This window comes from Malus domestica, chromosome 01 (assembly GCF_042453785.1).
Source record: "Malus domestica chromosome 01, GDT2T_hap1".
NCBI lineage: Eukaryota > Viridiplantae > Streptophyta > Magnoliopsida > Rosales > Rosaceae > Malus > Malus domestica.
The window spans coordinates 22,903,258-22,914,713 of NC_091661.1; the positions used below are offsets into that span (position 1 = coordinate 22,903,258).

The following is an 11,456-nucleotide window of genomic DNA, read 5'->3' on the forward strand; positions in this document are numbered from 1 at the left end:
TGTTTAAGGCTTAAGATAAGCAACCGTGTCTACGTTATTAGAAGAAATATAATGGCACCAGGTGGCACGTCATGCTGCTGCATATGGGGCTTTGGAATTTCCTCAGTTGAGTAAGAATGAGGATCATCTTCGAATTTTCTTTGTGAGGATTTCGAAAATCCTTTAATTATATTCATTTATTGTACATCATGCTATCAAAAATTATTTTAAAATTAAACACAACTAATACTTGACAAAAAATGATCGCATGATTTACAATTAAAGGATACTATAGATCCTCACATAAAGGATCTAAAGAGGATCCTCATTCGTTGAGTAAAACTAAACGTGGGAGTTGTAATGATTAGCTAAATGTTGATGGAAATAACCACAACTTACGCCCAATACCTATTTTTTCTTGCACTTTCGTATTTGTAGTTTCATTTTGTAAGCATTGTTAGTCCAATCCATCACAAATACGAATTCGGGATGTTTTAAAATTAGAGGATGTGAACAAAAATGCAATTTGTATCACATCTTTTCAATTAAAACAAAAATTAACTGTCGGAATGACCCTTCACTGTCCATGGTATGAGTGATGGTTGCGGGTCACAATCTCGCCTTACTAGTAACCCTACATCTGCTAAAAATGGTACAATTGTAATATACAAAATGTGGTAATTACAGAGGGCTTCATTGCCAAACGTAGCCTTAGAATCTCTATTCTCACTAAATAAAAATAGATTTTCTCTTGTTTTGATTTAAAACGACAATGGAAAAATAATTATAATTTTAAGAGAACCATTTAATTTAATTTTTTTTTTTAGAAAACTAACATCAGTTGGGCTTCAAAAATTAAGATGAGTGGGGTTTCGGGGCCCATGAGACTGCTAAGATGGAGCCCAACATATGTGTGGAAAATATTCCTTTTTTTTAAAAAAGAAAATAATTACAAAACATTAAAACAGGATCAAACTTTAATTAAGGAATAATTTTTTTTAACACAAATCTAAACTAGGAGGATGAGGATGGTTTTCGACCAGATTGCAGTGGTTTGAAGAGAAAGACCCTAACCATCATGGCAATCAAGCACTTTATCTTTAAGAAATAATTATATCTAAAAAATAAGGCTAAATAGCCAAAATGGTCCATGAGATTTGCATAACTCATCACTTTGGTCCCTAACATTTCAAATCGATAAAAGTGGTCCTTGAGATTGTTTACCATCCATCATTTTGGTCATTCCGTTAGAAACTCCGTTAAGTGTCCCAGAGCTCTTGGCCGGAAGTTTTAGGCAATTTTTAAAGCCTCGTAACTCAATTGTTTCTTAACCAAATTCGACTCATAATATATCAAAATGAAGATAGGAAAATGTAGAATAATATTATACCTATTTGGAGGCTCAATGGCTGCCAGAGATGGCCAGAAAATAACCTCAAAGTTGACTGGTCCGAGGGAAAACCAGAAAACTCGCTGGAAACTGGGTAAACTGTAAACGTTCATAACTTCTTCAATACTCAACAAAATCAAGTGATTCAAAAATGAAAATCATACTTCTTGACAAGACGAAGAGAATAGTACTTTTTCGACGGCTAATTAGTTGTGGTTTGGCCGGAAAACAGCTCGAAAGTGACTAACTCGAGACCAAGACAGCCACGTTCGAGCCGTTTTCTGGCCAAAACATGGCGATTTAGCCATCGAAAAATATACCATTCTCTTCGTCTCGTCGAGAAGTGTGATTTTCGTTTTTGAATCACTTGATTTTGTTGAGTATTGAAGAAGTTATGAACGTTTAAAGTTTACCCAGTTTCCGGCGAGTTTTCCAATTTTCATTCGGACCAGTCAACTTTGAGGCTATTTTCCAGGTATCTTCGGCAGCCATTGGGCTTCCAAATAGGTTTAATCTTATTCTACACTTTACTATCTTCATTTTGATATATTATGAGTTGAATTTGGTTAAGAAACGATTGAGTTACGGAGCTTCGAAAATTGTCCAAACTTCCAGCCAAGAGCTCCGGAACACTTAACGGAGTTTTTAACGGAATGACCAAAGTGATGGATGGTGGACAATCTCATGGACCCCTTTTATCGATTTGAAATGTTAAGGACTAAAGTAATGAGTTATGCAAATCTCAGAGACCATTTTGGTTATTTAGCCAAAAAATAATGGGATGATGCACAAAGCCTATGCCTTTCATTTTTTATTATTTGGGCTTAGTACTCCTTTACAAACCCACGAACCAAAAATAGCCATGCTTTCAAAATGTATCTCTTCTAGCATTCGACGAAAATACTTTCGAGTTACTATATTATCGATTCAATATTAATACATTTTAAAAGACGGTTAGTAGATATTACATTTTGAAAGCATAATTAATTTTGATTGGTATGTTTTATAAAAGGGCTAGTGAGCCAATTTCCCTTCTATTTTTTTTATGGTGATCTCTTTTATCTTTTCACCGAAAAAGAAAGACGTAGGCTTTGTGCTTCACGACAGAGGCAATTCCTCAAACAATTAGTAGACACAACTTTTATGACAACCGAGCTTTCGAAGGATCAAGTTTTGAGGTTCCACCAAAGATTTTGGACCAAGAAAAGAGTAAGAAGAAACATGTTGAGGCTACAGGGAGGAGACGAGGGCCGGATACGTTGCATGGATGAAGATTATGAGAAGGAAGAGAAGAAGACTATACTTAGGTATTACATTTTCTTCGAAATCTCGATTGGGCAATAGCTCAACTTAGCAAGGCCGGATCCATCCTTGCAAATCTAATCATATTATCCACTCTAAGTGATTCTTTGATGATTTTTAATTATTTTAATGAATCTAGAAGTATTCAATTAGGTTTTAAGTGATTATTTGAAATTTAACTTGTATTTAATTAAGATTTTAAGATAGCCTATTAAAATATTTAGAACTCTGGATGTATCAATTGAGATTATAATAAGTTTATAACATTCTAAGTGTATTTAATTAGGAATTTGTTTTAAAGAATGTTAAAAAGTTAAGGAATTTGAGGGAATTGAAGAGATTCGTAGTGTATTTTAAGCATTCACAAATCTCGCATCTTTTCCTGAGATTTCGAGGAAATTAAGTCAAAATTTTACATTGAATCTCTATAAATCAATTAAACCCCATCAAAATCTTTGAATTTATAATTCCATTAAAATATCTTGAAAATTTAATTGAATATACCCTCCAAAATATAAAAAGTGGCGAATTTATGAGCGTTAACTAGTTAGGTACCTTGTTTCATATTAAATATAAATATTGTAGCCAATCCAAAAATAAAAGTGCAAAAATAAAATAAGTGAAAACCCTTTTTCTTTTCACCAAAAAATTAAAATTCCCAAAATGGCTCTCTTGCTTTTTTTTTTTTGGAGTTTTAACAAAATATTCCCGGTACTGTTCGCTTTTAACGAAAAACTACATTTATACATTCTCTTGATATTATTCATTATACCTTTAAAATGATATTTCATTAAAAGAGAAGTTTTTTTTGGACTTTTCTTCAGTTTGTTTTATTTTTTATTTTTTTGGGTGGTATTTTTTCTGAGAAAACAAATAGAGAACCAACAAGTGGAATGGAATCTTGGAAAAAATTAGCTCTAGAACTGTCCAACCAAAATCAAAGCAACCCAACTTCCTTTCTTCCCAAACGGAACAGATTATCAACAGCAGGAGGAGAAAGAGAGCTGCTAAAATAAACAAACGCAGACCTCACCAGCTTTTAGTTGTGTCGGTTTTTATAACCGTTTCACCTGAGAGGAGAGAGAGAGAGAGGAGAGAGAGAGAGTCTTGCCGAAACTTAAAAAGCACTTTTTGTAGAAGTTGGTTTGGTTGGCCAGCCATGTCAGCCCTGGTGCTCAAAATGACCACAGCAGCCTCCTCTATATACCCCAAAAAGCCCTACCAAATCCTCTTCAATTCCATCTCCTCTCCCTCCCCTCCCTCAAATCGTAAAATCCTCATTGCAGCATTATCGCAAACACATAAATACTCCGGCTGCAGGATAACCCCCTGCGCACCATTCCTCCCTTTTCCCCAAAACCTGTCCCCCGGATTCCCTAATTGCTTCTCCGCCTCCTCTTCCTCTCGCAACCGCAGTGACGCTAGTGGGGTTTCCTCCGAAGATCGCGGAGAGTCATTTGTTGGGTCCGGCTCTGAGTCCGGCCCCGGTGGTGGTCTTATGGCCGATATGGGTTCGGCGAATCATAAAGGCGCCGATTGGTACGACAGCCCATTGTACCCGAACCAAGACGAATTGCTTTCTCCTCTGCAACATCAACAACAAAAACAACAGCAGCCGCAATCCCAATCCTCCTCCAAATTCCTCACCTTGCCCACCATTCTAACCCTCGGCCGCGTCGCCTCCGTGCCCGTTCTCATTAGCAGTATGATTTCGATTGAATTTTTTATTTCGTTGCAAATTGCATTGACTGCAATTGTGTATCTGGCTGGTTTTTGAATTGCCGGTGTGGGTTTTGTTTGTTCTTTGACTTTTGTGTCTCTGTTGGGAGATCCAATGCAATTCGAGTACTCATATTTTGGCAATGATGTTGATTTGTATGATGCATTTTGCGAACTTTTGAATTGCCCTTGTGGGTTTCATTTGTTTTTTTGATATTGCTGTCTCTGTTGGGAGCGTCAATACAATTGGAGTGGTCATTTTTTTGGGTATTGGGCATGTTTAAACATCTGGGTTTTGTATGCATTCTCGGTTTCTGCAGATTTTGGTTTTGGAAGCATAATGTCCTTGCATTTGATTAGGCTAACCTTGGTTTTTTTCCTTTCATTGTCCTAGCTTTCTATGTCGATAGTTGGTGGGGAACAACTGCCACAACTAGTATTTTCATTGCTGCAGCAATTACTGATTGGCTCGATGGGTATATTGCTCGGAAGGTTAACTTATTTTCTTTATCTTTTCAATTGATTTTGGGAATTTCAATTCTTGAGGTTGTTCATCTGGGTCAAATTATTGACTTTGTAAGAGTTTATTTGCGTTTCAGATGAGATCAGGATCTGCTTTTGGCGCATTTTTGGATCCGGTAGCTGATAAGGTATTGTACTCCCCACCAAAGTTAAAATGAAACACTTCCATTGTCAGTTTCAGCTTATTGAAGTAAAAGTACTGCTTTTTTTTATTATAATTCTTCTCTAAAACTGTTCTAGGGTTCTAAATTGATTGTCATTCCTGCTGAATGCAGCTCATGGTTGCAGCGACACTGGTTTTATTGTGTTCTAGGCCTTTGGATGTTGCTATGTTTGGGCAAGTTCCATGGCTATTTGTTGTTCCTTCAATTGCCATAATTGGTAGAGAGGTATGATATTGTTCTATTTGTCTCCTTTATTTTCTTAGTTATTAATTAATCGATTCAGGGCTTGCTTTCTTGTATGTCTTGTATTGGTGGACCAATCAAATATTTCACTAGTGTATTAGTAAAAAAGGTCGTACCCAGTGCACAAGGCTCCCGCTTTACGCAGGGTCTGGGAGAGGTGAATGTCGGCTAGCCTTACCCCCATTTTATGGAGAGGCTGCTCCCAAGTCTCGAACTCGAGACCTACCGCTCATGGGCGAAGGCACTTGCCATCGCACCAAGTGCGACCTCTATCACTGGTGTATTAGTAATTGTCAAAATTAAATTTGATTGTATTTTTCGCCAGGAAGTTATGGTTAGTAGAAAAATGAAGTGTGCCTGTATTTAACATGAAAATGTTTGGCATGATCTTGAATGTAGAAAAAGTACGTAGGCATCTTCATAAAGATGTTGAGTGTGCGTTGGGCTGCCCCCGCGGGGGGTGGGGGGGGGGTGGTTTTGTTTGATCAGGATATCATGTACTTGGACAGTATGTTGAATTGCGGTTTGAAAATACATTGGCGTATCATTTCATCCATGTGAGGTTCAGTGTGGCCTTTTACTCTTTTTCGTGCATGTGCATATTCTGCATGTGAGTTTCCAAGTTCTACTGTTTCAGGTTCATAGAACAAATCATTTTAACCTATATTCTGATCAAATGAGTGATTATCTTATCAGCTATTCTCTCTTCCCCCACCCAACTTTTTCATTGATCAATTATTTGCATCCTGTAGTTTTATGGATTCCTCATGTTAATAACACTGTCTCACTAATTGCTTCTGCGTCTTACTTTTAGATAACCATGTCTGCAGTTAGAGAATGGGCTGCTTCTCAGAACGCTAAACTTTTAGAGGTTTGTTTTCCTTCCCCATGCGACCTCTGAACAACTGCCTTCTCATTTCAGAACTCATGGAAGATATTAGCTGTAACTCAGATCGTAAATTTTCATTCAAATGATAAATATTCTCAGGCTGTAGCTGTAAATAACTTGGGAAAGTGGAAAACAGCCACACAAATGATAGCACTAACTATCCTCTTGGCAACCCGAGACAACAGGTACATTGTCTGGTTTTCTTGAATTTTGGGCTATTCTTTTTAGGTCAATACAGATGAAATAGTTTATTAGTATAGTTTCTGATGCCATTTTCCTCCATCTATCATCCAACTTGTGCAGCCTTGGAAGACCAGAGGTTCTAGTAGCTTCTGGTGTTGTTTTGCTTTATGTTTCAGCAGGCCTTGCTGTGTGGTCATTGGTTGTGTACATGAGCAAGATATGGAAGGTACTGCTGAGGTAGTGTGTGAGCGACTCCTCTACGTTCACTGATACACATACTTCTCGATCGAGCAACCATTTCAAATGCGAAGAGGTACTAGTCAGTGCTCTGTACATGAACCCAGTAATGATCAATCTTGCACTGAGCATTCTGCTGATAGTCAAAGGAGGGGACAACACATTATTGCTAGAGATCTGAAGCATTTAAGTAAATTTTGCTTCAATATTTTGGGGTGGGTAGTATCATTTTGTCTAATCACTGCCCTCGACGACTTTATATTCTCACAGATGTCATGTCAGGTTGATCTAATTTTTTGGGGTAATACCTGGATAGAGATGTTGAAACAAAATTTCTTCATTGCATATCATATTTAAGGCGGTTATTCAATATTTGTATCTGTTCACTGATTCGGGAAGATTCTGGTTCTTTGAAGCGAGGTTAGGATGGATCATGTTGCGTTAATAAGTTGTAAGTTGCTTCTGCAGTTTGGTGTTGGAGATGATTTATGTGCTAGTTGATTTCAGAAAGTGTAAACAAAAAGTATCTACGGTTAAATAAAGCAGCTTTCTAAATTCCCTTAAGCTATTCCAACTGCTTATGGCTTTTACTTTCTAGCAGAACATTTCTAGCAGAACATTTTTTAGATTTCTGCAGGATCTTATAAGATTGATTACTTTTCCTTGTAAGGTTGTACCAGGAAAAAAGAACTGTTTGTACGTTATGTGTATGGAGTCGTTCCTTGTGGCAAAATTATAGTTTGAAACGTGTGCATTAACTTTTTTGTGAGGAATGACTTCTTACGTTTAAGAAGCCAACTAGAGTTCGTACGAACATTTATGAGAATAACTTTTTGTGAAAGAAAAGATGTGAACTACTAAACTTGTCAATTTGACGACTGTTTGGGATTTGTTTCTCTAGAAAGTGTTTATGTTCATAAGGTAAGCATGTTGAAAGTTTTATTAAAAATCTAGCAATGGTCTCGCAACTTTAATTAAATTGGAGCAATGGTTTCTCAACTAAAAGTCCATTAGTATTGGTCCATCAACTCATCAAAACGTGCAGCTATGGTTCTTTTCGTCAACTTCGTTAATATTCTGTCAGAATGAGTTATGTTGGAAGGACCATTGTTACAATTGGTTTAAAGTTGAGGAACCATTGCTCTAATTGGGTTAAAGTTAGAGACCATTTCTTCAGTTGGATTAAAGTTGAGGACCATTGGTGCAATTTTTCTTATTTGATTTTTCATATTTGCCCCTTGATTCAGCCTCTTTTACATAACAAGTGACTCATTTTGATGGAAATTTTAACAGAGTTGACGAAAAAGGCCATAGTTGCATGTTTTGAAGAGTTGAGGGACCATTGGTAATTGATTTTTAGTTCAGGAACAATTGCTCAAATTGGGTTAAAGTTGAGGGACCATGACTACAATTTACTCAAAATCTAAGCGCTTTATGTAAAATTGCTTAAAAGTGCTTCATGAAAAAATATTTGACAAGTGCTTTCTCGAAAGCACTTTTATGACTGACAGAAAGACTGAGAAAGTCAAGAAAACCAAGTCCCTAACAATTTGGTTATCACATAAAATTATTCTTAAAAGAAAAGCTGCAAGTACCAATTCAGCTAACTTATTACACAAGAAATGAAGATTCCCTTGAATAATTACGCCCCCAGGTTTTGGGAATTATGATTTGGTTCTCCAGGTTCTCAGAACCACCATCAGTAATTCGCAACGCATACGAGCGAAACTCGGAACATCTGCATCGACTCCTAGCTTAGTTATGCTGATTTCATTTCTGAGCCTGCAAAGCCAATGAACCAAGAAATTAGCATTTGAAAACGACGAGAATTGCCTTCCTAACATGCTGCAACAAGAAAATTACCAAAAACCGTCTCTTGTAACTTTCGACAAGCTCTTTGGGATCACGCCGAGTCTGTTTGTAAGCTACATTTTTGTCCATCTCCTACAAGAGTGATTTATATTCATACGAGTAACCTTTACCATCGAATTCGGAATCCAATTTTATAACCTGAATTATGCAATAAATAAACTCGTGTTTTAAGCTTGGAATCGTTGTGTACCTCGATCCATGCTGCCAGTTTAGGTCTGCCTGCAGTGATGTCATACTTCTTCACGTCCAACAAGAGAGGCTGAAATCTTTCAAGGAACGGAGCATAAGCTATATCCACCTGAAAGTAAGAACAAACTTATAAAAGAAATGCAACTGATGCCGAAAACTTCATATGAATTTTGTACGCGAGGATGGAGAGGTTCTCCTGTAACGCAAGGAAAATGAAACTAAAACACTAATTGACAGAAAGCAGATATAGCTGCGGTATTACCAGACTGAACTTGCCAAGAAAGAAAGGTCCATCTTCAAATTTGGAAAGAGCAGTTTCGATATAGTCAAATGCAGCACCTGCTTCAACACGACTATGGTTAATAGGAGCCCAGTTTCAACTTAAATCAAATAACATCGAAAGAAGCAAGTGATCGTCTCACCAGCTGCATCAATTTCATCTTCTTTAATTGACGAAAACACAGATTTATTGAAGGTGTCTGTGTAGGACAGCAACTCTTCTGCAAACTCTTTCTTCGCTTGATCCTATATTTGCAGAGTATAAGGTTTGTGTAACATAGAGCAGTCAATATTCAGTAACCAAGTGTTCTTGAAATCTTACATCAGGGAACAGTGAAGGCCCTTCAAAGTGACTGTCAATGTATCTAATCAAATCAAGACTCTCTCCTTTCACTTCGTTATTGTGTTCGAGTGAAGGCACCTGCGTTCAAATTTCACATCAGACACGCCTTGTAGAGAAAATGCAATGGGAAATTAAGCATACGAATGACACAGAAATTTTGTGCAGACATAATGGCCGGAAACATCCCATTGGCTCCTTTTTCCATATAATTAACCAGTGTAGTTTCTGTGAACTCCACAACAGGGCGGTATTTTAGATGCCTTATGATACGGGATCATTTCGTTGTAACGCAGCACAAAACAAATGAAAACAGCCTTGCAGGCTTATAGCATATGCTCTAGTTTCAAAATTTCACCTTGTTAGCAGGGTAGACTTTCTCCTTGTACCAAGCAGGCCTGTCTTGCAGATCAATAGGAACCAACTGTATCTTTTCCTCCAATCCCTGTTCATAAGAATCATCAATGATTAAAGGGTTTGATCTTGGCGGTGAGAACAAAAAACAGCCGAAGTACCAGCGTACTCAACGCAGTAACAAACGTCCACAAACAAGCAAGCATTAAGAGTTGCCCACAGAATCAATATCCAATTTGGTAGCTCTGAAAAACGTATGCCAAAGAAACAGATTAAGTTTTCCCCTTTGTTTCTACTGGAACTTAAGATACAAGAATCCGATTCACAAGTCCCGACCCTTCTACTCTAAAAGCTTCACTTGAGAAGTTCTATTCACTTTTTGCAAAGCCAAACGACACGGATGAAATACTCTCAAAGTTCCTTTGTTCTCCTTAAGTATTTTTGCAGCCATTCTAATCAAATCAAGTAAAACCAAACAATGAAATGTTCTTGAAACAACCTTACAATTCCGGGCAATCCACGCACGCTGCGCATACGGGCACTGGTAAGATATATACAACCTTCAACAATCCAAAAACCCAACATTTTCCAACGGTCAGATTCAAACTAAATGCAATTAAGTACTGAAAACCTAGTAATCTACACAAACCTTGTATTTCCATCGAAGATTGGAGGTGGGTCCGATGTAGAAGTAAGAGCTGGTGGAAGAACCTCTTGCCCGCTTCCCACATAAGAACAAGAAAACCATAAACAAATACGCAAAACAAGATTGCTCACTAATTTATGAAGTAAAAGATGAAGACTTTTACAATTCAAGCAACTGGGTTCTTAAAAACAAAGAAGAAAGGTAAGAACTTTATTTTGTACTGCACGAAATTTCCCATCTACTGTAACATACCCAGTCGCCATAGTTGCAGAGACTGAAGCTCTGGTTTTCTTTCCAGGGGAAGCTTGAAGATGAAGCTTGGGAGGAGACAATACGGCGGCGTTTGGAAATCTGGCTATCGCTGATGTCTTGGAGAGAGAATCTGAGATGTGCGGCCAAGATTTCAGAGATGGTGATGGTGAACAAGTAGGAGCTGCAGTGCCTCTCAAACTCACTTTCAGAGCCGCCATTTTGCGGTTTGAGTTGGTTTTGATTGGTTGTTATGTATTTATGTTCTTAACGGATTTTACAGAAATTTCCCGGGAAAAAATAAATAAAAATATTATTTGAGAAAACTAAAGGCCAAAATGGAGAAAGAGTCTGCATTTTGGATTAAGATATAAAATATTCAATGATCTTTGGATTTGAGCCATTGGTTAGAACAAAAGCCTAGAAAGTTATACAAACAATATGGTACATTAAATTTACCTTACGGGTCATTTTTATTAGGCGCTTTAATTATTAAATATAAAAGGCTTATATTTACGAAGATACAATGATTAAAATGAAAAAGAAAAAAAAACAAATCTGAAAGCTAAAAGTAAAATTGTGAAAGTGAGCCAAAATTTGAGAAGTGAATATAAGAAATTCATGTTTCAAGTCGAACAAGGGCTTATGTTTTCACGTCATGTAATTTAAAATACATTACTTGATACAAAGTCGAGGTGCAAGTTGAATTGGAAATTTTGATGGACATAATGCTTCCAAAGTTTATATTTTCAAGGCAAACATATACAATTCATGCAAATTGTAGCTCTCCCAAAAAAATAAAATAATAATAACAATAATCATGTCACGTTCCAATGGCTAGGAACTTTCTGCAGAAAATTTTCTGAGGCACTCTCAGTTCTCTAGCTATTCAACTTCCA

The 11,456-nt window shown here is 37.1% G+C and overlaps 2 protein-coding genes across 2 annotated transcripts; one reads left to right on the forward strand and one right to left on the reverse strand.

Annotated features, from left to right (window-relative positions):
• Positions 1–3,579: 3,579 nt before the first annotated feature.
• On the forward strand, positions 3,580–7,196 carry LOC103433364 (CDP-diacylglycerol--glycerol-3-phosphate 3-phosphatidyltransferase 2-like). The gene is made up of 7 exons (XM_017332817.3): positions 3,580–4,374; positions 4,785–4,882; positions 4,990–5,040; positions 5,188–5,301; positions 6,134–6,190; positions 6,308–6,393; positions 6,512–7,196. The coding sequence occupies exons 1-7, from the start codon at positions 3,831–3,833 to the stop codon at positions 6,630–6,632; spliced, it is 1,071 nt and encodes a 356-aa protein (XP_017188306.2). The 5' UTR covers positions 3,580–3,830; the 3' UTR covers positions 6,633–7,196.
• Positions 7,197–8,039: 843 nt separating this feature from the next.
• Positions 8,040–10,916, reverse strand: LOC103433281 (protein IN2-1 homolog B-like). Its single transcript, XM_017332815.3, has 10 exons — positions 10,561–10,916; positions 10,312–10,383; positions 10,162–10,222; positions 9,667–9,753; positions 9,291–9,389; positions 9,112–9,214; positions 8,952–9,028; positions 8,691–8,798; positions 8,492–8,572; positions 8,040–8,410 (listed from the first exon to the last, which is right to left on the reverse strand). The coding sequence occupies exons 1-10, from the start codon at positions 10,776–10,778 to the stop codon at positions 8,399–8,401; spliced, it is 918 nt and encodes a 305-aa protein (XP_017188304.2). The 5' UTR covers positions 10,779–10,916; the 3' UTR covers positions 8,040–8,398.
• Between the last annotated feature and the right edge of the window lie 540 nt (positions 10,917–11,456).

What these genes read in the sequence shown, in the direction of transcription:
- LOC103433364 (XM_017332817.3), top strand. Translation starts at nt 3,831, where the DNA reads ATGTCAGCCCTGGTGCTCAAAATGACCACAGCAGCCTCCTCTATATAC. An exon ending in ATGGGTATATTGCTCGGAAG is followed by an intron (nt 4,883 to 4,989) that starts GTTAACTTATTT and finishes TTTGCGTTTCAG; the next exon opens with ATGAGATCAGGATCTGCTTT. An exon ending in TTGCCATAATTGGTAGAGAG is followed by an intron (nt 5,302 to 6,133) that starts GTATGATATTGT and finishes TCTTACTTTTAG; the next exon opens with ATAACCATGTCTGCAGTTAG.
- LOC103433281 (XM_017332815.3), bottom strand. Translation starts at nt 10,778, where the DNA reads ATGGCGGCTCTGAAAGTGAGTTTGAGAGGCACTGCAGCTCCTACTTGT. An exon ending in GGCCTTCACTGTTCCCTGAT is followed by an intron (nt 9,215 to 9,290) that starts GTAAGATTTCAA and finishes CTGCAAATATAG; the next exon opens with GATCAAGCGAAGAAAGAGTT. An exon ending in AGATGAAATTGATGCAGCTG is followed by an intron (nt 9,029 to 9,111) that starts GTGAGACGATCA and finishes GTGTTGAAGCAG; the next exon opens with GTGCTGCATTTGACTATATC.